This window comes from Onychomys torridus, chromosome 4 (assembly GCF_903995425.1).
Source record: "Onychomys torridus chromosome 4, mOncTor1.1, whole genome shotgun sequence".
In the NCBI taxonomy this organism is placed as follows: domain Eukaryota; kingdom Metazoa; phylum Chordata; class Mammalia; order Rodentia; family Cricetidae; genus Onychomys; species Onychomys torridus.
This window is the reverse complement of record NC_050446.1, coordinates 138,898,053-138,924,441: the sequence shown is the minus strand read 5'-3', so window position 1 is coordinate 138,924,441 and position 26,389 is coordinate 138,898,053. Positions and strand designations below refer to the sequence as shown.

Here is a 26,389-nt window from a genome sequence, read left to right as displayed (position 1 = left end):
TTAAGGGTTAGAAAAAGGGCTAGGCAAAGGAGATTAGATTTAAGGTGCTTATTTAAAAAAAGAGAGAGAGAGGGAGAAAAAAGACAATTACTAGTTTTAAATACTTTACATTGGATTGGATTGTTTTATATTATATATATATTGAGATTGTTAGAATATGCCATACACATATTTCTAATCTTGCTCGAGATATTGTACTTATACCATTCATTTAACAATGTAATACAATTTGCTAATCCTTGAATGGTAGTATTACCAACTATTAGGATATATAGAAATGAAAGTTAGACATTACAATTGAACTTGTAGTCATATTAGGTGTGTTTTCAAAATCAAACTGATATATTTTAGATAGACAGGTAATCTTCAAACCCTTCAGAGATCTACAGAATATGGCATTTAAAATGTTTTAATAACTTAGGAATTTTTCTTTTTTGTTATGACTATGAGACATGTCGGCTCCTGCAGTACCAATCTACTTCAGAGAAAATATGGGCATTGAAGAAACTGCATATGGAGTTAACTTTCACTGTGGCAAAAGTTAGCCACTGGACAAGAAAGTATCCTAGAATCAACTGCTGACAAACAGGACAGTCAGGACATGAAACAAAGGACTACCGATTCTTGCCAAAACAAGTATGGTTGTGGCTCTAACAAAAGGCATCTTCTGAAGTCAGGACAATATGTAACCATCCCTGAAGTGAGTGGCCTTTGCAATCTGTAAAAGGTACCATGCCCTTTTCTTTGAAGGCAGCTGAACAGGGAGTGGGACGATGGCTTCTGATGTGCAATGGAACAGCAGAGGAAACAGTTATTCTTGAAGAATAACTAAGCTCACCCTTCTCAATAGTAGACTGGCATTTAATAGAGGGATGTAGAGAAGAACAGGATGCCGAGATGAAGCTACTTATACATAGCCAAGAAGAATGGACAGCTGAATTGAAAAGACATCAATAATTTCCAGAATTTAAAATCCTGAATCATGACATGACACTAGTGGAGTTCAGGAGTTTCTGGTACATGGACTGCTCTCACCAAATGTGAGGTCAAACTGTTGATCTTGTATACATCCTAGTTCACAAATGAGTCTGTCAGATACGCTAAGCCTATAGGCTGAAGATGATGCCCCAACACTGCGGAGAAACCTCAGGTGACTGTCCAGGCAGCTGACTGTTTCTGTCAACTCACATTTTTTTTTTTTTTTTTGGAAGCTGCTTGCATGCACTTCCTGTTTTTAGTTTTTATTAGATAGTATTATTTCCTTCTTGGGTCTCTGAGGGAGTTGAAGATCAGTTAGTTATAGTTATAATTTTCTTTGCTAAGGATTTCAGAAAAACTCACTAATAGCTGTAAGTGTATAAATTTGAAAGACGTTATAAGACAGTTCTGTTAGTAATATAAGTTAGGATAGAAAGTGAATCAGGTACATTTTGGACTTACCAAAATAGGATAGATAATGGAATTATTTTCTCTGAATTTGTCAAATGCAAATGGACTAGACATTGTTTAGGTATTTATTGTTTGTATATATGGTATATATAGTTATTGTACTTTTGTATATAGTTTTTCTTATAGTAGTTATAACTTTTTTCTTTTTATTAAAATAGAAAAGGGGAAATATAGTGATATTTTATTTGTATTGAAATGTGATTTTATTTGTATGTTAATAAAGTTGACTTGAGGTCAGAGCAAGCCAGAGCAGAAGCTGGGCGGTGGTGGTGCACGCCTTTAATCCCAGCACTTGGGAGGCAGAGCTAGGTAGATCTCTGTGTGTTCAAGGACACAGCCAGCATGGCAGACACATGCCTTTAATCTCAATACCAACCATAGAAGACCTGGAGGTCTGTACAGACAGGCAGTGACAATGAGGTCATGTGACTGGGTTTACAACCAATGAGAAAGCAGAACAGAAAGTCTATAAAAAAGGACACAGAAGTAGGTCTCTTGCAGAGAGGAAAGACAGTGTAGGGTAAGGCTTTCAGCTATCGCTCTGACCTCTTGGTTTTTAACTCTGCAACTGGCTCTGTGTTTCTTATTTAACAAGACGGTTACATCTATAGGATCTTGATATGGGAGATTATCCAATATTTTTCTTTCTTTCTTTTTTGTTTTTTGTTTCTGTTTTTGATACAAGGTTTTTCTGTGTAGCCCTGGCTGTCCTGGAACTCACTCTGTAGACCAGGCTGGCCTTAAACTCAGAGATCCACCTGTGCCTGTCTCCATGAGTGTGGGGAGGAGGGAGATTAAAGGCATATGTCACCACTGCCCATCATATATATTATTCTTTATAGATATTCATTTTTTCCCTGTCTTCCTGTGGGATAGCTATTAATTTTGCATTTACTTCTAATAGTGCTAGAGGTCACAGGCAATAACTCCTACCATCAAGAGTTTGAGGCTTAGTGCTGAGCACAAAACTAATATTACCAGACAATCAAGCCATGGCCTGTTCCCTTGTCGACCTTATAATTTTGTTGGACAGGAAATATGTTTGTTGGTGAATAGCTGGTGAGTACTTGGAATAGAGAAGAGTCACATGTTGTGGAATAGAATATTTGTTTAACTGCGTAAGTACGTGTTGCTGTTTTACCTTGCCTGCCTAAGGTACCTGATTGGTCTAATAAAAGTTGAATGGCCAGTAGGTAGGCAGAGGAGGGATAGGAAGGACTGGCAGACAGAGAGAAAGGGGGAGTCAGCCAGCCAGACACAGAAGAAGCAGGAAAACATGATGGACATATATAGATAAGGTAAACAAGCCTCAGTGTGGCACATAGATTAATAGAAATGGGTTAATTTAAGTTAAATTAAAAAAAAAAAAAGAAGCTATCTAAAAACAAACCTAAGCCAAGGCTGAGCATTTATAGTTAATCTCTGTGTCATGATTTAGGGACTGGCAGTCCAAGAAAGCATGCTATGGTCATGTCTTCCTGTGGGTAAACAGAGTTGGGAAGGCACTTGGATCATACCAGTACCCAAGGGCAATGACCTCGGACTGTGTGTGAGTAGAGAAAACCTCATATTGGTAACTAGTAGGTCTTGGTCCTATTACTGGTTTAGCCACTGTCTTTGTGTGAGCCTGGGTGAGTCACTTTCCCTTTGGAAAGTAAATGAATGAGACTACCTCTCAGTATAAAAATTACCAAACCACTCATAGTTATTGCCAGAAAAACAATCAGAAAACAGAAATCAACAGTCATCGACCACAGAAATCCCCGCAGAAACACTCATGAGGCACAACACCACGGGGGCAACATCCAATGGGGTGAACTGTTTGCCAAATGGTGGAAGAGAAGTGGGATGAAAGAGTGAGGAGAGGTAAAGGAGGAGGAAGAAATGGCTAAGTGTGTTGGCAGAATGTACTGCTCTTAGTACTTTCTACACATCAATGCCAGGAATCCTAACCACCACCTCCCAACAGTAGTATTATCACTGATTTAGAGATTGTTTTTAAATAGAAGCACAACTTTTAAAAGATTTATTTTATTTTTACGTGTGTGTGTGTGTGTGTGTGTGTGTGTGTGTGTGTGTGTGTGAACACATGTGAGTGCATATGCCCACAGAAGCCAGAAGAGGGTATTATAGGCCCTACAGATGGAATCACAGACAATCACAAACCAAACTCAGGTCCTGTGCAAGTACAAAATGGCTCTTAACCACTGAGTTATGTCTCCAGCTCAAATTTAAAAGCACAAATTTTAAAAGTCCAAGAGAGATGTAAGTAAACAGCCATGTATTGTGCCTAATAAGCATTAGAGACAAGATTTGGAGCCAGGCAGTGAACATTCTACCATATTAATGAGAATAATGAAAGGCCAGCTCAGAATTTGAAAGTGGCAGTCTGGTCAACCTCTATAGCACTGATGTCATTCTGGGGTCCTTCGCTTCTGTTGGAAAGCCAGAAATTTAAGTTCAGTTCCTGAGGTTGGAAGTCAGCCCTCTGGCCCCTATGCTGAGGACTAGCTGGGAATCCCTTTTCCGGGATCTGAAGGTCAGGAGGTTCAAGTGGCTTCTCCCAGTGCAATTTGTCAACTACATACTTTCTGACTGCCAAGAAATAACTAGCTTGTTCCTGGGAAGCTCTCCATCTGCTGCCTTGTAGAAATGCTTGCATTTCCCCTGTGCCCAGCATGTCCAAACTCTGGAACAGTGGCTCTCTGGCCAGAGTCCTAGACATGTTTTCCTAACATGCTCATGTTTCACGTGAACTCAGTCTTATTACTGGATCTACAGCGGCACTGCAGTCTTTAAAACAGCTAAATGATATGATCTGTTACACACATTTTATCAGCTTTTTGGTATTGGGCATTGAACCTAGAGTCTTGAGTATGCTAGGTAAGCACTCTGCTCTGACCTATATCCTCAGCCCTACAATGATAAAGGAAAAAAAAAAAACATTTAAAAGGAGGTAAGGAAATGTAAAAGGACTGAGTAAAATTTCAGGACTCCCCATGACATCTACTGCCACTGTAGAAACATCCGATTCTTTAAAAGAAAATCTATTCTTATTGAGCAGAAAATGGGGATGCAGAGAGGGTGTTTCGGTGATGTCCAAAGCAGATGCTTTCTCTGCCAGTTTGATGAAATGCACCAAGCCCCACAGCACACCAAGCTGAGGGGAGACATAATGGTTTTCCCTTAGCTTTCCTGGTTTGTGCCTCTAAATTCTACCACTACTCATTTGTGCAAGAACAGAAGAAAATTTTGTAGAGAAAAAAAAAGTCTAATAAAATTCTGATTCTTTCAACAAAAGCTTGAGCATTGTAATCACAACTTCCAGGTGTCTTGCGGGTTAAAATAAGTAGTGTTAAGAACAATGATATAAGCTGGAGAGATGGCTCAGAGGTTAAGAGTACCGACTGCTCTTCCAGAGGTCCTGGGTTCAATTCCTAGCAACCACATGGTGGCTCACAACCATCTGTAATGAGATCTGGCACCCTCACATAATGAACAAATAATCTTAAAAAAAAAAAAAAAAGAAAAATGATACAAAGCATGTTATAAAGGAAGAACATGATTGTGAGACATTTTGGTGTGTGTGTGTGGGTAGATCTGGGCATAGTGGCACACATGTTTATTTTTTTTTCTTTATTTTAATCTTACATGTGTGGGTATTTTTGCCTGCATACATATCTATGTACCACATGTGTGCAGTGTCCATGGAGGCCAGAAAAGGGCATTGGATCCTTGGAATTAGAATTATAGATGGTTGTGAGCTGTCATGGGGGTGCTGGGAATCTAACCTGGGTCGTCTGAAAGAGCAGCCAGTGCTCTTAACCTCTAGGCCATCTCTCCAGCCCTGTGTGACATTTTGATGTCATGATAAATCATTGACCAGCAACTCTATTTACGAGTCTCTAAAGCCGGGTGTGGTATCAGAAGTTCAAAATTCCAGTGCTGAGAGCAGAAGGCCAGCCTGGGATACTTACTGAAGCTGGGCGTGGTAACAGATGCTGGAAATCCCAGCACTCAGGAGGATGAGGCAAAAGAACTGAGAGCATAAGGCCTGCCTGGGATACCTACTGAGACCCTGTTCAAAACCAGCAACAAAACAAAACAAAACAAAACTAACAAGGGGCTGGAGAGACGGCTCAGAAGTTAAGAGCACTGACTGCTCTTCCAGAGGTCCTGAGTTCAATTTCCAACAACCACATACAGGCTCACAACCATCTATAATGAGATCTGATGCCATCTTCTGGTGTGCAGGCAAAACATGGAGACAGAACACTATATACATAATAAATAAATAAATCTTTTTTTAAAAAAAAGACTAACAAAACAGTCATCTACCTCTGAAAAAAATTTACTTTTGTATCAACAAGAGCCCAGATGGTGTACAATTCCACAAACTGATAATGTTCTCTCTTGTCTAGTACAGAAGAGAACCCCAAAGGTTGTGGTTCTTTAACCATCTTGCATTTATTTATTAATATCTAACTTCAATATTTTTCTCTTCTATTGATTACGAAAACTCTGGTTTTAACGTTCTGTTTTAAGTTGGATTTGTCATCTTCCTGTTCCCTTCATTGATGAATTAAATGAACTTGTGACTCATGCTTACTTTCTATTTTTATAAAAAAAATGTCTGTCGTTGTTAACAAGGACTATCCTTGGCACAAAATACCAGACCCTATGTTGAAAAATGTACAGACCCATGATATCCCTTTGAGACAGTTTCTGTTTTATTTTCTTGTTATGTGTTGGGGTGTTTTGTCTGCATGTCTGTCTGGGCATCAACTGTGTGCAGTGCCTTTGGCAGCCAGAAGAGAGCATTGGATCCCCTGGGACTGAGTTGTGAATGGTCGTGAGCTGCCATGTGGTTGCTGGGAGTAGAGCCCAGGTCCTCTGGAAAACAGTCAGTGCTCTTAACCACTGAGCCATCTCTCCAGCCCTGAGATAGTTTCTATTTAATCCTCAATTTCCAGATAAGAAATCAGAATCTCAGAAAGATAAAATAGTGCTTTTCATGCCAAGAGGTTGACTAATCACCTTTTTCTAATTCTCCCTAGAAATCTTATTTGCTCATTGACTTAAGAAATATCTCTTGAGCACTTACTGTGAAGATGGTACTCTGCCACCCTGGTGATACAGACATGTCCAGACACAGCCGCTCCCCATCCTGCAGCTTTTGGTATGGAAGATAGATGCATTAAAAAAAAAAAAAAAAAAAAAAAAAAAAAAAGTCATGTAAGAGGGTTAAAAGAAGAAGACTGGGTTTCTAAGAAGGAAGCAACTAATTAACAGAAATGACACATGCCCAGGAAGGACTCTACAAGCTAAGGGAAGAACTGGTGCATGGCCCCAGTGCAGAAGTAACTGGAATCCACTTGCAAGGAACGCCGTGGCCAAATAGCTGGAAGATGGTGGGTAATGCTGTAAGCAATGAGAAACAATGGTGGCCGGGGTGGGTGGGGACTAGATGATACAAACCTTTGTAAAGACAGGCAGGGAACTTGGACTTTGTCCTAAGTGCTGTCAATGGGTTTTTAAGGGGTAGAGAAGAGAACAGAAAAGCAAAAAACGAGGGGAGGGGTAGGAGGCTAGGAAGCCACCCAGGTAGTACATCCCGGCAAGAGGCTCGGGAGTTCCAGTTAAACGGGGCCGGGGAGATGCTCAGTCAGTAAAGTGCTGGTCTTATAAGCACGAAAACCTGAATTCCGTTCCCAGAATCTACATAAAAATATGCTAGGTGTGAGGGAGGGCTGGTGAGCAGGCTGGGCAGATACAAGTGCCCGTTGCCAAGCCTGACGCACCCTGGGTGCTGTTCCCGGCCTCACACGCTAGAAGGAGAGAACATGTTCCTAAAAGTTGTCCTCTGACCTCCACACATATGTTGTGTGCGTGTGTGCACACACACAGTACATAAATAAATGTTACAATCAAATTTCTTTTTTTAAAATGCTGGGTGCGGTGGCAAGCGCCTGTGATTCCAGCTCAGAGGTGATAGAGGCAGGGGAATTCCTGGGCCTCTCTGGCCAATTGCCTTTTGCCAAACTCCAGGCCCAGAAGAAATCGGCTCCAAAAAAATGTAAGTGGCATTCCTGAAGAACAATGTCCAAGGTTGTCCTCTGGTCTCCATCCACGGTACTGGTGTGAATGCACACACACAAACACGAGAGAGACAGAAATGGGGGAGACACAGAGAAGGGCAGAGATATCTCACCAGGCTGTCTGTCTTTTAGAAAGGGGGTGAGGTAGGAATAGCTGGCCTACTCAGGGAGTCCCGGCACTCCAGGAAGCAGAGGCAGGAGTTAAAGTTCCGAGCCAGCTTAAGGTAGACAGTGAGACACTGTCTCACAGAGTGAGAGAGGACGAGAAAGGTGACTTCCGTGTCTGGGGTTCTTCCAGCACCCACATCAGGCAGCTCACAACCTCATATTACTCTAGGTCCAGGGTATCTGAAACCCTCTGAGGGCATCTACACACATGGGGCATAAACACAGAGAGAAAGACATAAACACAAATAAAACTTTAAAAAATAAGAACAGGCAGCCGGGTGGTGGTGGCATACACCTTTAATCCCAGCACTCAAGAGGCAAAGCCAGGCAGATCTCTCTGAGTTCGAGGCCAGCTTGGTCTATAGAGTGAGATCCAGGACAGGCTCCAAAGCTACACAGAGAAACCCTGTTTCTATAAAAAAAAAAAAAATTAAGCCAGGCAGGGTGGCACATGCCTGTAATTCCTGCTCTGGGAAGGCTGGGGAAAGAGACTCCCAAGAGTTAGTGGCCAGTTTGGAACCCAGTCTCAAAAAAGAAGAAGAAGAAGAAGAAGAAGAAGAAGAAGAAGAAGAAGAAGAAGGAAGAGCCTGAGAGGCTGAGAGGAAGCTCGGGGCAATGCGCTTGCCACACAAGCATGAGGACCTGAGTTCAGTCCCCAACACCCAGGGAAAAGCCAGGCATGGTGTCTGGACTCTCAGCCCTGGGGTGGGGGAGCAGGGACAAGCAGGTCCAAGGGCTTGCTGCTTAATCAGGCCAGCAGGTTCAAGAAGAGACCCTGTCTCAAAAACTAGAGTAGAAAGTGATTGAGGGGGAAAATACCCAGTGTTGACCTCTGTCCTCCTCACACAGCACAATGGGCAAGTACATCTGAGTAACACATGTTCGTTAGTAGCGTAAAACTTCAAAAGGAAGAAATACACTATTATCATCCCTTGGTGCTGTGACTATCCATAAAGCCCCAAAGAATCTACCCACAAATATTAGACCAAAAACAAGTTCTCGGGGCTGGAGAGATGGCTCAGAGGTTAAGAGCACCTACTATTCTTCCAGAGGTCCTGAGTTCAATTCCCAGCACCCACATGGTGGCTCACAACCATCTGTAATGAGATCTGGTACCCTCTTCTGTGTACATAATAAATAAATCTTTTTTTAAAAAGTTCGCTAAGGTTACTAGATGCAAAATTAATACAACAAAATTGTGTTTCCATGAGAAATAAGCAGTCAGAATATTAGATTTTCTCAAATACTACTTTCAATAACATTTACTTCTCACGGGGTTAAGGCAAGAAGGTCTCTTGAGTCCAGGAGTTTGAAACCAGCCTGGGCAATTGTAGCAAGACCCTATCTCAAAAATAAGTATGTAACATGAGCTGGAGAATTGGCTGTGTGCCTAAGAGCACTTACTCTCTTGTAGAGGACTTGTGTTCAGTTCCCAGCACCCACATGGTGGTTGTAATTTTAGTTTAGTTTAGCCTTCTGTAATGTTAGTTATTTACACATACCCAGACAGAGACATAGCCATATACATAATAAAAAATAATTATTTTTGTTGTTTTTCTGAGACAGGGTTTCTGTGTGTAACAGCTCTGGCTGTCCTGGAACTTGTTCTGTAGACCAGGCTGCCCTTGAACTCACAGAGATCCTCTGCTTCTGCTTCCTGAGTGCTAAGATTAAAGGCCTGCGCTACCACACCCAGCATAAAAATAATTCTTTAAAAAGCAAGTACTTGGTACAACACGTTTGGGGTCATTTTATCAGGCTGGTGGGCTTGAAATGACATGACACTAAGTTTGTTGATTTTTGTTTTGTTTTGTTTTGTTTTTGGCATTGCATGTAGTACATGAAATGGCTTTGGGGAGAATAGATAATTTCATGGTATTAAACCATCCAGTCACAGGATAGTGTATGTATCTTTTTTTCCCTACAATTTCTTTGACATTTCTCAGAGTTCTATAATTTTATTTCTAAACACTTACCTACACTTTGTTAAGTTTCCCCCCTTAGGTGGCTCATATCTTTATTGTTTTTAATTATTTATTAAATATGTACTTACTTTAAAAGTTAGGTATGTGGGGGTGCCTGCATGAGCTTATGTGAAATGAGCTAGTCTGGAATATAAAGTTAGGGACTTGCGGCGACCTGAAAATATTATCAAAAAAAGTGAAAGGATAAACATGCAAGCATTCTGTGTTCAGGAAACCAGGGGGAGTGAGTCTGGCTGACAGGAATCCAGGGCAAGAGAAAGCTGGAGAGGTCAGTGGGACTCACGTCCACACCATGGGGTACCTGTCAATCACTGGGGCTGGCAGCTGCAGTTACCTGACCTCAGGCCGCTGCACCGCCACCACTGCCGTTCACGTGGTGTCCCACGTGCCCTATGCTGAGGTGCCCACACAGAACGTGCTGACTAAGACTTCCATCTACTTCCCTGCCTTCCCTTCAGGAAGCGGCACTTGATTCCCATCTAACTTTGCAAGCCGCAGTTCCCTTGGCTGCCTGCAAAGCCTGGCTCCTTTCTCATCTCCCCTACCTTCTTAATTCCCAGTGTGTGGGCACACAGGATCCATATGATGCGCTAAGGATGAAGAAAGCATGTTTGGGAGTCTGGTTCATCTGCTCTGCAGCTCACGCCTGTGTCCTCATCTGTAAAGTAGGAGTTCCCTGGCTGCTTCTCCAACATTTTGGGGCGCGGTGGAGGGGGGGGGCCTAGAGGGGAATGAGGTGGGGGTGTGTCTAGTAAGAACCAAGCACAAATGCTTCCCTCCTTCAACACAGCGTCTGGGCATCATAGACTTTGTGTTGGTGGTGGTCCCCAGTCCTGGGGAGGTGGGGTGGGCCTTGTCTCTGCAGAGGTCACACTCTGGTTGTGAGCCAGGTTGGGGCAGGTCTGTCTTCAGGTCACAGGGAAGGAGTCGTGGATCCTCTGAAGTGCGGCTGGGCACACAGCCAGTCTTGGCAGGGGCCCTCCTCGCCCACTGGGGCTGCACCAGCGCTGGCCCCAGCCTGTTTCCTGTTTCCCTTATCTTTCCCTAACATGTGCTCTCCGGGGTGAGAAACACTACCACTTGCTTCCTTCACTTCCCTTTGCTCATTAAGACCCTTATTTTTCAGATTCCAGTCAAATCGGGCTGCTGGCTCGGAGCCCACTGTGGGATGTGATTTTTCAGCCCCTCAGCGCCAATGGCAGCATTTCTGGATTTAGATGGAAAACTTCTCAAAATTCCTCTCAGCTCACCAGCTTACACCTACCCTATTCTTCCACCCTCTCTCTCCTCAGCCCCATGTCTCATCCTCTTTGAGTTCAAATTCTGCTTTTAGTTCCCAGGTGGTGTGACCGTATGCATGTCCCCTCACTTCCTGGGCTTCAGTAGTCCTGTCTGCAAAGTGAGGATAATGACCTTGGCTTGCCCAGAGGAAGTGAGTGCAGGGCACACTAGAAATCAGAAGCTTACCTTAAACACTCAAGGATGTCAGAGGCAAGTGCTCAGAAATGTAGGATCAAAGTCTTTTTGAGCCGTGTGTGTGTGTGTGTGTGTGTGTGTGTGTGTGTGTGTGTGTGTACTGAGAAAGCATTTACCTTTCAAGCATGAGGAGCTGAGTTCAGTCTCCAGCAGTCATATAAAAATGTCATGGCACTGGGGCCAGAAACAAGAGGATTCCTCCAAGTCACTGAGCAGCCCTGTCTCAAAGGAGTAGACAGAGGCGATGAGTGGTATGGCTCAACAGCCCCAGGCTTGCCAGGCAGAGTTGATGGTCTGCATTTGATCACAACTTTGAAAGTTGTCCTCTGACTTCCACACACATGTTGCAGTATGCATGTGCCTGCACACACACACACACACACACACACACACACACACACACACCACATTAAAAATAAATATCTCCAAAAAAAGTAAAAAATAAAGGAGGTTGTCTTAGTTAGGGTTTCTATTGCTGTGAAGAGACCATGACCACTGAAACGCTTATAAAGGAAGACATTTAATTGGGGCTGGCTTACAGTTTCCGAAGTTGTTTAGTCCATTATTGTCATGGCAGGTGGCATGCAGACAGACATGGTGCTGGAGAAGGAGCTGAGAGTTCTATATCTTGATCCACAGGCAGCAGAAGCAGTCTGTGTTCTACACTGGGCATAGCTTGTGCATAGGAATCCTCAAAGCTGGCTGCCACAGTGAAACACTTCCTCCAACAAAGCCACACCTCCTAATAGTGCCACTCCCTATGGGGGCCATTTTCTTTCTGCCACAGAGGTAGACAGTATTCCTGAGGATGACTCCTGAGGTTGTCCTTTGACATTCATGCACATAAACACACGTGTGTGCATGCACATACACAAGTACACACACCCACACACGTACATGCAAACACATATGCATGCATTAAAAACCTTTCAGATTATGCTATGTAGATTAAATTAATAAACTTTGGCATCATAAGGAAAGAAGTTCCAATGATAATTTTTGCTGTGTAACTGAGATAAGTCATTTAACTTCTCTGAATCTGATTCTTTTAGTAAAATGCTAGTGTTTATGAAACCTACCTCATAGAACTGGCATTTAGATAGGATTATTTATATAAAGACTGGACACTGCACCTGGCTAACAATAAATGAATGTTAGCAATCAAAATTATTATCGGAGCCTCACTGTTCCATTTCCAGGGCTCTGGTATATAAGGATTGTACTTGGAAAATGGCTATTGCTATTAACCACCTGTGTCTATGACAGGTCTTAGCTTGGTGGGACAGTCCTCTGTGTAATTAGTACTGTGGACGACATGCCTCCAGCTGAACCCCAGTTGCTTACATCAACGCCAGAAAAATCCTGGGGACGTGAGAAGGGAGAGGAAGCCCTCAATGAAGTGTCTTAGCCTCAGCAGAGCAAGAGCTGCAGCACAGTCCATAGCTGCTCAAGGCCGTTCTCCCTCCCCAGCTACAAACCTGCAGTTTTCTAGGATCTCACCAGAAACTCTAGTTACAGGGAAGGGACAGATACTAAACCCTTTGTGCAACACTAGTGGCTCCTGGCTTTACCTTATCAGATTCTGACGCTGTCAGAAGTACCTCCAAAGCGTCCTATAACCTCACTTACCCAAGAGGGTGGGAGGTGGGAAGGAGAGATGGGTCTGTGGTTAGTTACTGTTCTTACAAAGGACCTTTGGTTTGATTCCCAGAATCTACATGGTGGCTTAGAACCTTTCTTAACTTCAGTTCCAGGGGACCCAGCACCCTCTTCTGGCCTCCATGGGCACTGGGCAAGCACACGGTGTATATACACACATGCAGGTAAAATATACATACACATTAAATAATGAATAAAATGTTTAAAAGTGAGAGAGAGAAAAGGAGGGAAAAGGTGGTTGGATTGTGAGTCTCCCTTGAGGAGGCCAGAACCACTTTCTTATATGTTACTTTCTGCTTCCCTCTCTTGGAGAAGCCCATGTCTGTGCTCTGGGCTGTGTCTTACTTTCTTCTGAGTGCCTCTCTTTTCTAATCCTCTCAGTTAAGCCTCCATTAAGAACTCTTACATAAAATCTCCATTTCATCACATACCTGCCTGGCCTGAAATTCTTTTCAGTGCCAAAGACACGAAGCCTGGTTTAGCCCAAGTCAAGATCTCTAAAAATCTAAGGAAACCCAGGCTGCTGAGGGTAACAGTGTGGAACTGGGTCTCCATCCCCTCACCACTGACGCCAGCGCTTGCTTCATTGGCTCCTGCATGTGACTAATGGCTGAAGTGTGACATTCATTTCCTTCCATCCCAAAACACTTTTCCGGCCCTCAAAGGACGAAAAGCCAAAGCAAAGAGACACACAAGCTCATTAGGAATCAGAGAAATGTAAAGTCAAACCAAACTGAAACACTGTTTTCCACCACCCACCTGGTGCTGCCAAGGGCTGGCAAGGACGTGGAGCAGGGAACTACACACTGCTGGGAATGCAAATTAGCACACATCTTTGTAACAGATTTTGGCAGTATCTACCCAAACTGAAAACCCTGTGACTCAGCAAGTCCACACCCAGGTGTGCAGCTACACAAGCTCTCCCATTTAGACTCAAAGGATCATGAACATGAATGCACATGCCAGCACTGCTCGTTACATGCAATAAACAAATAAACATAAATGTCAGGATGGGGAGATGGCTCACTCAAAAACCTGCTTGCCTTTCAAGCATGGGGACCTGAGTTCGGGTCTCCAGACCCGTATAAAAAGCTCATTCTGGCATGGTGTACCTGTAATCTCACCACTGGAAATGAAGAGACAGGATGAGGCATGGGCTTGCTGGCCAGCCAGTCAGTAAGCTCCAGGTTCTGTGAGAGACCCTGTCTCAAAAAAAATAAGATGAAAGGCTGGGGAAATGGCTCAGCAGCTAAAATGCAGAACCCAGGGACCCAGGTAAACAAAGGTGGCAGAGTGGACCACCTGTAATTCTAGCCTCTGAAGGTGTAGACAGAGATCCCCAGAGAAGCTGGCTAGTGAGACTAGCTTTTTTCAAGCTCTCAGTCTGCAAAAAATAATTAAATTTAGTGGAGCGAAGGCTCGTGCATACCAGAGTCAGGCCTCTCCTTCCACCACGTGGGTCCTGGGGCACAAACTCAGGTGGGCAGGCGCAAGCGTGTTAGCCTGCTGAACCAGCTCACTGGCCTCAAGTTCTCGGTGACTGAGTGACCCTGACTTGAAGAATGTGGTATCAGTGACCGAAGAAGATCTGCATACATGTGTACACACATGCTCCCTTTCACACTCATATGTGCCTACATACATGTGAACATGAATGCACATATGCACACATACACACACATCATAAGAAGGAAAAAGAATGAGATGGTGAGCAATTAAGGAAGACACCCAACCTTCTACCTCTGGCCTCCGTACATATATGCATGTGTGCACACAGAAACATACACACACAAACAAACAAGAAAATGTAATGTCTAGTACCAGATATGAATAAATAGTGATATATTCTTTTTAGATTTATTTGTTTGACTTTATGTGTATGAATATTTGCCTGAATGTGTGTCCTGGCACCGTGTGTGCATTGCCTGGTGCCCTCGGAGGTCAGAAGCGGGTGTTGGATCCCCTGGGACTGGCATTACAGACTGTGAGAACAGTTACATCTGTGAGCTGCTATGTGGGGCGCTGGGAATCAGACCTGGGTCATATGGAAGAGCAGACAGAGGATTAATGCATGTTAGTGTCATTTCCACAAAGTAGAAGATACCACTGTATCATTGAAGATGCCTTCGTATATGGCGTAAGTGTACAGAAATGCAAAGAAAGAGTCAATTTTTATCTTCGTTTGAGGTTATTAACTCAGGGGCTAATGCAGGGAAGAGAAGCCACAAGTGAGGGTGGATGTTGTTTTAGTGACATTTGTGATGCTATAGCTCTTCTAGGTGGTAGGGACAGCTGTGCTTAGAATATAATTCTACAAACATGAAGTAGTAATTATTCAACCACAAGGCAGTTCATGATCTTTTTTTAAAATTCAAGACAATGCAATTGGTCATGATTTAAACCATTCCACTTTGAAGCCCCTGTTCTTCCAGAGTAAGATGATGAGCTGTAAAATCTGGAATAATAGAGAGTTGTCTACAAATACTGAGTTTAGAAAATGGGAGCCTGTACATAACCACTGTGACCCAAAGAAGGATATAAAATAAAAAGTTAAAATTCCTCTATTGGCCCTTGACCCAATCCTGTTCCCCAGAGGCAGCTCTGAGCCACAGCCAGTCTCCAGACATTCTCCGGTGCACTCGAACATATAGACAGACACATCCTTGGAGCTATGAGGGTGGGCTTATAAACGCATCACTTGGACAGCAGTGCATTTAAAAATAAACACGACACAGGATACGCCATCCGCTGTCCGTATTTGGTCCACTGTTCCTACTGCACGTCAATGGCTCACTGCTCCATGCCACCCTGTTCTGCCACGCTTTCTCACACTACAGATTATTCTAGTGTAGGGATATACCATAACCTGTTACTTACAATTCTTGTTTTCAAATAAACATAAATATTGTTTATGTAAAATTAACCTTTTTTTGTTTGTTTTTTTGAGACAAGGTTTCTCTGTGTAGCTTTGCGCCTTTCCTGGAACTCACTTGCCCAGGCTGTCCTCAGACTCACAGAGATCCGCCTGGCTCTGCCTCCCGAGTGCTGGGATTAAAGGCGTGTGCCACCACCGCCCGGCGGAATATTCCATACTTTTTTTCTTTTTTGTTTTGTTTTGTTTTGTTTTTCCAGACAGGGTTTCTCTGTGTAGCTTTGCGCCTTTCCTGGATCATGCTCAGTAGACCAGGCTGGCCTTGAACTCACAGAGATTCACGTGGCTCTGCCTCCCGAGTGCTGGGATTAAAGGCCTGCACCACCACAGCCTGGGAAAATAGTGAAATAGTGGTATTTTTTTTTCCACAAGATTTCCCACTCCTATTGCAGTCTGGGTCTCTCTCTCTTTCTCTCTCTCTCTTTCTCTCTCTCTCTCCCTTTCCTCTTCTTCTTTCTCCTCCTCCCCTCCCCTCCCTGGAAATACACCGTTGCTCTACCTAATACTTATCTCTCCAGATTCATTTGCTCCCCTACAGAAACAGGTGTGCTTGGTTGTTGTGCGGCTGACAGATGAGCAAATGGTTCTAAGCTGCATATAGAGGTCTGTGACTTATTCCTACAGATGTGTCCAAATCATGACACCCTCATTCTGTCATTCGTTTAGTGGATGTTTGTGTGTGATATGCATCACTGGACCAGCATGGGGCAAGATGGGCAGCCTCTATTCCCAAGGAGCTTGTGGGTGGGGAATTCAGACAACAAACGTGTAATTAAGCAATACAAACAACTTCAAGTGATTCTAAGCAATATGAGAATTAAGTGGGGTGTTAAAGGGAAGTTTCTATTTTTGTTTTTACTTCTGAGTTGTAGTTCACCATAGGGACTTTCCTAATTTGGGGGCACTGACTTTAAACCAGTCTATAAACCAGCCTGCTTGCTTCACAAAATAAGGTCTGTATTTCATACTGCTGTCCAAAACCCACTACAGAAATATACCTGCACGCCATCGACACATGGATGTGGCTTATGAGCAAGATGGAATTCTATTTAGCCAAAGAAGGAAATTAAATTGTAATATTTACAAGAAAACAGATGGAACTGCAGGTCGTCCTGTTATGTGGAATAACTAGATTTGGAAAGACAAATACTGCATGTTTTCTCTCATATGCGGACCGTGTGTGTGTGTGTGTGTGTGTGTGTGTGTGTGTGTGTGTGTGTGAAAATGCCATGATGAAACCCATTGCTGTGCATGCTAACTTAAAAAGTGCATAAGAGCAGGCAGAGTGGCTCATGTCTTTGATCCCAGCACCCAGGAGGTAGGGGCAGCTGTATCTCTGTGAGTTCAAAGACAGCTTGATACTGAACTCTGTTTAAGAAGAAAATCCACAAACAAGAACGCCCTTATACAAGTGAACACATATTTCAGGAAATATTGCTTACTAAGAATGATGCACCAAATTTCTTATTTCAATATTCTTATTCTGCCATTTAAAAAAAAAAAAAAAGCTAACTGTGATGTCATTGTCCACTAAATGACTATGACCTGCTTGATGCTGAGATTTATCTGGATCGTTCGTAAATCACTGTTACAAAACTATGAGCTCCTATATACTCACTCGTTTCTGTGACTATTTCTGAGAGCCAAGCCCCCGATTGTGTAATTCCTATACTTAAACTTCTGATAAATATAGCCAGTTATCCTGGAAAGCTAAATTCCAATCCTGAATCTGCCGTCATCACGACGTACAAACTTTGGGCAAGTCCCAACATCTCTTCGGACCTCAGTTTCCCCGTCAGTAACTTAACGATCTCTACATTTTGGAGTGGCAACACGGAAAGCAGACGCCCCACCCCCTGACTCAGCGGCGGATGGACTTCTCACCAAGCCCTTCTCCCCCTTTTCCGCTCCTCCTCGAGCCTCGGAAGAGAGCAGCGGGAGGAGAAGGGAACAGACAGGTCCCGGCAGGAGGGCCTAAGGCTGGGAGGGGCCGTGGCGAGCCGGCCCCCTAGTAGGAAATGAGGTAGATAGAAGTGACACTTTAAAGGCTTGACTCCCTCTCCCTCCATGCATTCCCTGGTCTCTTTCGAACCGTGGCTCTGCTCCTGCCCTTCCCGGACAGCCTCCCTTCTCTTTCCTAATCTGCCGTCAGCCCAGCCCAAGCCTGCCCCCGCCCAGGTGGGACCCAGAACTTCTGCAGGATGTTGACGAACTTGCTGTCGCTGCTACTGCTGCTGCTGCCTGGCTGTGCCTTTTGTGACCAGGAAGATGGTGAGTTAGGCACGCGGGCTCCTGCCTGGGGAGTGTTCTGGGGACTTTGACAAGATCGTAGGACAGCTAAGCCCGCCGCGTGGATGTCTACGGCTGCTAGGATCTCTCTACGGTGCACGCTGGGTCCTGTTCATTGGTTTACGTTCCAAAGACAAGGCGAGGAAGTCCAGTTAACTCTCTGGAAAGGACTTGGGGAGGCTGGTGGAAGAGCAGAGAGAGTGAGGACGCAGAGAGGAGAGCTGAGTGCCAGAGAGGGAGGACCGGGAGAGAGTCAGCGACCAGCTGAGCTGGAGAGAATGGGAAAACACTAGAACCGAGGCAAGTTTGGGGGATTCTATGGGGGGTAAGGAATGAGGGGAAAAACTCGGGGTGTAGCTGGTGAGATGGGACAGGGGAGGGAGAAGAGCCCAGAGCCAGAAGGATCTGGCTGCTGGACGCTCTTCAACAGACAAGGGGAGTTAGAGCCAGACAGTATCATCGCTGGCCCCCTCCCCTACAGCTTCAGTCTCGCCCTCGGAGGAGCTACTAACTAGCAGTATTCAGAATGCTTACTGTATTTAATACACACATTGACTCGTTTATCCACCGTGGTGAGCAATGTTATCACACTGATCCGACGGACGGGGAAACAGAACAGTTCAGGATCGCTGCTAAGGTTACTCACGCCAACATATCCACTCTTGCAAACACAGAAAGCAACTTCAGAAATGCAACACGGGCATGGAGGGCCGGGTGTGATCTACAATGCCATACTCATCCGGGCACCAATACTGCCAAGGCCCCTTTCGGGCTTTTGAAGGCAGAGATGAGCCAAACCCAGTTTAACAGCCGGGAGGAGTCCTTGTATTTGTACACTAACACTAGGAATCCTGTGGAATCTGTGCTGATGCAACCCGCTCTGCCTAGACCCAAATGAAAAGGAGGGGAAGACAGGCAGTTGAGAAAGTGTTCCAAGAAGGCAATGGACCTCCATCTCAGAGCTGGGTCTTGAAACAGATAGAAATTTGCCAGGCTGAACAAGGACGGCTGAAGCAACCCTGACCAGCTCTGCGCACAGTGGAGAAGTCAGCATGAAGAACTTCACGCCATTTGATAAAACTGAACACCGAGATTGGCCAGAAGATGCAGCTGGGGCCAGATCATTTGCTGTGGATCCCAACCTGGGACCAGACTCTGAGATCTGCCCTGTGGCCAGGTGTTCTCTGGGGAAACAATGAGTACAGACAGAGGCCGGTAGGCTTCAGCTACCAGCATTCCAATCCTGGCTTGCTTCACCATTTAGCCTCAGATCCCCATACACATGGGGTTAATAATAGTAGCTACCATGTTAAGGCATGAGGAGGGAAGCATACATAAGTTAATAATGTGTGTAAGACAGCACCCAAGGCAGAACAAGCACTTAGTGGATATTAGCTATTATTATTTGGGAGGGGCATGGTGTGACACTGGAGAGCTTTCAGGGCTTTGGATCAGGTGGAGAGCCAGCAAGAAGCGACGAAACTGAGCCTAGTGTGGTGGCACATGCAAGCCTTTAATCCCAGTACCAGGAGGCAGAGACTGGTTGGAGGCTAGCCTGGACTACTCAGAGAAATCCTGTCTCAGAAAAACAAACAAAAGGATGAAATTGAGAAATGAGTCTCCGCAGTACCCCAGCCTAGATGACAACGGACCAGGAGAGAAGGAACTGGGCTGGAACTGGGATTTTATCATAGGCAGAAGTGTGATGGGCTGGACGTGTGAAGGAGGAGGCAAAGACACAGAGGGATGCCTTTTCCAACTGCAGGCTTCAGTTCCTCATCCGTAAAGCGAAGATAATAATCCCCGTCCTCTCCTGGCAGGTTATTGTGAGCATCAAATAGGCAGGCAGGTGGGAGAGCACTTTATAGGACCGAGAAATTGGCGGCAGGCCTCTGGGTAAGGGGTTATTATCTCTGGCTGTCAGCCACCCCTTCCTTCTCTGGACTGTCCTGACGCTGTGCTGACTCTTCCCCCAGGCTCCCAAAGCCTGCGTATGCTCCAGATCTCCTACTTCCAAGACCCCTATCGGGTGAGACATCACGGCAATGCCTCCCTGGGGAAACTCCTGACGCACACACTGGAAGGCCCGGGCAACAACATCACCATCCTCCAGCTGCAACCCTGGCAGGATCCCGAGAGCTGGAACGTCACAGAGAAGGGCCTGCAGCTCTACCTGAACCAATTCCAAAACCTGGTGCATCTGATCTATCGCGAGCGAAAGAACAGCGTAGTCTGTGAGTGGGGGTTCTGGATTGGGGCTGGTGGGAGCCCTGGAGGATGAGAGGGTCTGAGAGGGGCTTGTGGTGGAGCTGGGGTGCTAAGGGTAAGTTTCTAGACAGCAGGATCTTTTGTGAGTGGGAGGGGAGGGTGAGCGTGGTCTTTGGGGTAGGGCTTCTCTGAAGAGCCCTGACCCTTGGAGATTGTTCTGTGGGGCTTGGAGAGGAGCAGAGGTCCTAACTGTAAGAAACTTCTATCTGATAGATAGATGATAGATAGATAGATAGATGATTGATAGATAGATGATAGATAGATAGATGATAGATAGATGATTGATAGATAGATAGATAGATAAATAGATAGATAGATGATAGATAGATGATTGATAGATAGATAGATAGATAGATAGATAGATAGATAGATAGATAGATAGATGATAGACAGAGTGAGTCTATCAGAATCTCCCTGGGCCAATGTGACCTCTCAGAGCAGACCTTCTTGGGGAACCCTGTCCTGATCCTCTCTCACCCCCAAAGTTTCCATGAAGACTCGGCCAACTCCTTTCCTTCCCTCACGGTCCACTCCATACAGCCCGAAGGGCTTTGCCCTCCGCCTCCAGCCACCTCTTCCCACAGCTTCCTCACAGCCCCAGCTCCTCTCAAAGACTCAATTTCTTGTCTGGGAAGCCTCTACTCCCTTTCACATCCCTTCTCCCTCCCTTTTTCTCATGGTCTCACTTTTTCTTCACGGTTCCTGGCTCCTCATTAGCTAGGCTCCAACAGTCAACCCCAGCACTTGTCAGTCAGACTCTTTCTGGCCCTGTGTGTGTCCTCAGGCCCACAATCCTCTCTTCCTTCCGTGTTCCCTTTGGCCCGGATGAACACCCGCCATGCCCGGCCTCTCCTCAGGCCAGCACAGAACTGACCCTCCTCCTCCCCACAGTTCCTCTCACGGTGCGTTGCTCCCTGGGCTGCGAGCTGCCTGCTGAGAGCGCTGAAGCCCGCACCTACTTCGATGTGGCCGTCAACGGGAGCTCCTTTGTGAGCTTCCAGCCAAAGACTGCCCTGTGGGTGTCCAGCTCCCAGGAGCCCTCCGAAGCAATCAGCTTCACCCTGAAGCAGCTTAATGCCTACAATCGGACCCGATTTGAACTGCAGGAGTTTCTTCAGGGCACCTGTGTGCAGTACTTGGAGAACCATATCACCACACAAAACATGAAAGGTATGAGGATGGCGTGGCCCTGCCTGTGTGTTGGGGGAGGGGGCACCTTCCAGGCAAGTGGATGGATGTGAAGGGTCCCTTGTGCAACAAAAGGAGGGGGCTGGAGACTGTGAGAGGGCACACACACAGCTTAAGTCACTGGGCAACTGCCTTTTGAAGTATAGATGCCTTGGGATTCGACCCGAACTTTGGACTCCTTGGAAGTGTGCTCCTAAACTCACTCTCTACCTGTTCTACAGGGAGCCAAGCAGGCCGCTCTTACACTTCGCTGGTCCTGGGCATCCTGGTGGGCAGTTTCATAATTGCTGGTGTGGCCGTGGGCATCTTCCTGTGCACAGGTGGGCGGCGCTGCTAACTACCCTCCAGTCCCCTTGGAGAAAGGGCTGGGCTGATGGGCGCTGGTAAGGGCAGGTCACAGCTCACTCATATGAAGCCAAACAGACCCCCTCTCCCAGAAGGCCACCGTATAGCAGGAGGTTTAGGGCCACATTCCCTTTTGCTCCTGCATCTGCCAACCAGGAGCCTGAGGAAGGGATGTGAGGAGGGCATGGAGACAAAGTGTCTGGTTTGTGAAGGACTTGAGGACGTGCGTGCTTTGTTTAACTGGTCTGAGAGGTGGTACTTGCTTATCTGTGGAAACAGATGCTAGGTAGACTTGGGGTATCTGTGACCTCCCTGGAAAGGCAAATTCACTGGAGGCATCCCAAACATCTAACTAAATAAAGTGAGTTGTCTGTAACCAAAATAAACAACATTTAATGTGTCCATGTGTGTCCAACTTGGGAAGGGGTACTGGTTTGACAAAACTGGAGAAATGTCACAATTGTAAGAGCAAACAATATGGGAGAGTAAGTTAATAATTAAATATTAAATTTCTTATTTATGTAAAAGGTGTAATTATTTCCTCTATTTTATTAAAACTTCTGAAAAAAGTGGCCTATACGCCTTCTTCTATTTCCTCATCTGTCAATCACTCAGTAACCAGTGGAGTGGCCTCTCTATAAAGCAGTTAAAGATCACCATAGCCTGTCATTGTCACCTCCATAATGTGTACTTCATCTGGCTCTGTGGCTAAGAGCACTGACTCTCTTGTAGACGACTTGTGTTCAGTTCCCAGCACCCACATGGTGGCTCACAGCCTTCAGTAATATAACTCACACATACCCAGAGAGAGACATAGCCATATACATATTAAAGATAATTATTTTTGTTGTTGTTTTTCCAAGACAGGGTTTCTCTGTGTAGGCTGTCCTGGAACTTACTCTGTAGACCAGGCTGGCCTCAAAGTCACAGAGATCCATCTGCCTCTGCCTCCCAAGTGCTGGGATTAAAGGCATGTATGGTGATATTTTATTTGTACTGAAATGTGATTTTATTTGTATGTTAGTAAATTAAGTTGCCTGGGGGTCAGAGCTAATAGCAAGCCATAGCAAAAGCCAGGTGGTGGTGGTGGAGGTGGAGGTGGAGGTGGTGGTGGTGGTGGTGGTGGTGGTGGTGGTGGTGGTGCACGCCTTTAATCCTGACCACATGACAGACAGATCTCTGTGTGTTCAAGGATACAGCCAGCCTGGAGACACACGCCTTTAATCTCAATACCAACCATAGAAGACCTGGAGGTCTGTACAGACAGGCAGTGAGGAGGATATCATGTTGTTGGGTTTACAACCAATGAGAAGGCAGAGCAGAAAGTCAATAAAAAGACAGAGACACTTAGGTCTCTTTCTGAGGGAAGGACGACAGCAGTGAAGGGTAAGAAAGGATTTTTAGCATCAGCTCTTAGCTACTGCTCTGACCTCTTGGATTTTAACTCTGCATTTGGCTCTGTGTTTCTTATTTAATAAGACGGTTACATCTACAGGTGTGTGCCACCACCACTCAACTTTAAGAACATTTTAAAACCAGATTTCAGTTTGACATCTTCGAGTCAGGCATTTAACTTCTCCAGATCTTCCTTCCTTAGTGAATAATAAAACACAAAAGGATGTAACAAAACATCTACCTCAAGCAGACTTTATGGGTATTAGGTAAAGTAACACAAGTCAGATAACACATGTATGGCTCATGAATACAGTAATAGCTACCAAACCCCATATTTGCACTATTTTTTCCCCAGGGGACCAGCTCCAAGGCTTTACAAAGGCTAGGCAGGCTCCTGACACTGAGCAGCAATCCCACCCCTGCACTGGATTCTTTTATGTTCTGTTTTAGATAGGGTCACACTATGTAGGCCAGGCTGGCCTTGAACCTGTGATCCTCCCCACTCAGCACCCCCAAGCTGTGGATTACAAGCATGCCTACTGTACCCAGTTTCCTTTGAACATGATCTCTACCTTAATATCTTTTTGTTTGTTTGTTTCTTTTTTCCAGAGCTGAGGACCGGACCCAGGGCCTTGCACTTGCTAGGCAAGCGCTCTACCACTGAGCTAAATCTCCAACCCTCTACCTTAATATTTTAAGGATATTCAAAGTCAACATATGAGAAATCATTTTTATTACCTTTTTTACTCCCTTCTCTCTCCTGTTAATTAATAAGTGTTAATAGGTAAAAGAAATACATAGTATCAGTGTAGAGACCTCAGTGGCAAGCTTTATTTACTTACTTTTCTTTATTCCCACCTGTAAAATACAAAATCTGTAGGATCCATTCTCTTCTTCCCACCCTTCCTCTTTCTCTGTGGGAAGCACACAGGTGTGCATCTGAGTTCAACCTCAGGGAGTGGCTTGCTGCTCACCTTCAGGGAGTCCAGCCAGAGGGGGGTCCTCAGCTACCTCTGTTCCCAGGTGACCACCTCAGCTGCAGAGAACAGGCCAGCACAAGAGCATGCCTGTCCTGTGACTGCCCTCCTCCAATGACTGGGCACAGCAGAGGCATCAACATCCAGCTGTGCCCAATTACTCCAGAGTTCCTTCCAGGTTGGCTGGGCCTGTGTGGGATCTACAAAGCAGTTTAACTTTTTCCTCAACTCACTCCTCCAGTAAACATCCTGCACTTCCAACTCTCTTTCAGCATCTGCTTCCAGAAAACTCAAAACTCAACACGCAGGCATGTGTGCCTCCCCCACCATATGTCCCGCCCCCACCGCCCACCCCCCTGCTCCTCCCACATTGAGAAATGTCCTCAGTCTTCTTTGACTAGCTAGCCGTGGCTAGCTTCCTCCTAAGTGTCCCCTCACCTGTAATTTTTCTTCTTGTACATGGCAATAAACAAAGAAAAAGCACAGATTTGAAAAGTCTGTGTCATTTTTTAAAAAATTTCCTATTCTCCTTGAATAGGACACACACACACACACACACACACACAAACACACACACACACACACACACACACACACACACACACTCTGCCCAAGTGCTCACTACTGTCTAGCAGGCATTGGTGAGGATGGTCCTGACTCCATCTGTGGCACCCTGACTAGATCACTCTGTGGCTCTGCCAGTAGTCAGCCGCTGGTTCTGTTTTCTGAGCTTGATTCACTATCATCATCATCAATTTATTTACTCACCCAATGAATGTCCATTTGATGCTAGGTGCATTGGAAGATACAAACTGATTAAGGCATGGTCCTTCTCAATGAAGAAAAGACGCACGAATAAGCCCAACCTAAGGCCTATGTCCTAAGGGAATGTGGATTAGAGGAAGGTACGTACAAGCACAGCTGCTGCTGTGATTTACAGTTCTGGCTATTGTCTGTACACTGTTCATAATTTTTATAGTTCTTTAATGTGGATTTGTCATTCAACACTCAGTGAGGTCTCCTAAGATACATATTCTCAGGTGACAAGGGTAAAGATGCTTGCCATGTCTGAGATCCATTTTGGAACCCACATAATAGGAGGGAGGAGAGAACCCACTCCAAGTTGACCTGTGGCCCCCACATGTGCGCCATGGCCCACCCACTCTCACAGATACGTTGTCCATACACAATAATAATAACTTCTTTAAAAATTCCAAAAGATACATATTACTCTCCTTCAGAAACACGCTATTAACAATAAACAGAGTGGCAGAACAGGGTTTAAAGCCATGCCCTTGAGTCTGACATTTATGCTTTCTTTCATCTCCTAAAACTGAAGGAACCAGGGCAATTTCTAGGGGAGGGAAGGACTTGTGAGTGCGTTCATATCCACATGATATACACAGAGAGAGGATTTAAAATAAGTCCTTATAAAGAAGAATGGCCAAAGGATTTTGCTAGGAGTGGATACTCACACCTTTAACCCCAGCATTCAGGAGGTACTAGCAGGCTCTCTCTTAGTTCAAGTCCAGCCTGTGCTACATAGCAAGTCCCAGGCCAGCCACACCTGCATAGTGACACTCTGTCTCAGGGAGGAAAAAGTGGAGCAAAGGATTTTAGCAGTCACTTCTCAAAAAAATGTACACACTTGCCGGGCAGTGGTGATGCACGCCTGTAATCCCAGCACTCGGGAGGCAGAGGCAGGCGGATCTCTGTGAGTTCAAGGCCAGCCTGGTCTACCAAGTGAGTTCCAGGAAAGGTGCAAAGCTATACACAGAGAAACCCTGTCTCGAAAAACAAACAAACAAACAAACAGGCCATTGGTTTCTTCAGCTGGGCGATGGTGGCACACGCCTGTAATCCCAGCACTCAGGAGGCAGAGGCAGATGGATCTCTATGAGCTCGAGGCCAGCCTGGTCTACAGAACTAGTCCAGGACAGGCTCCAAAGCTACAGAGAAACCCTGTCTCAAAAAACCAAACCAAACCAAACCAAACCAAAAATGTATACACACCCACACCCCAGTGGCTAATAAGCTCATGAAAAAACACTTGGCCTCATGAGTTTGTCTTTTTTTTCTTTTTTGTTTTGTTTTGTTTTGTTTTTCCAGACAGGGTTTCTCTGTGTAGCTTTGCGCCTTTCCTGGATCTTGCTCAGTAGA

General features: G+C 45.2%; 1 protein-coding gene across 6 annotated transcripts in view; it reads left to right on the top strand.

The window, feature by feature from the left end:
* Positions 1-10,158: 10,158 nt before the first annotated feature.
* Procr (protein C receptor) overlaps positions 10,159-26,389 on the top strand; it is a 28,229-nt gene continuing 11,998 nt past the window's right edge. For 3 of the 6 annotated variants that reach the window (XR_004944816.1, XR_004944817.1, XR_004944818.1), the window contains exons 1-6: positions 17,008-17,790; positions 17,920-18,038; positions 20,033-20,290; positions 21,216-21,494; positions 21,734-21,832; positions 25,023-25,134. Coding sequence is in view for 1 of the 6 variants with exons in the window: in XM_036186454.1 (XP_036042347.1) it covers positions 17,786-17,790; positions 17,920-18,038; positions 20,033-20,290; positions 21,216-21,494; positions 21,734-21,849 (777 nt within the window). In the remaining 5 variants the exon portion in view is untranslated. Of the gene's footprint in view, positions 10,366-17,007; positions 18,039-20,032; positions 20,291-21,215; positions 21,495-21,733; positions 22,378-25,022; positions 25,135-26,389 lie in introns of those variants that run through there. The other 3 variants (XR_004944820.1, XR_004944819.1, XM_036186454.1) reach the window with 3 other exon arrangements.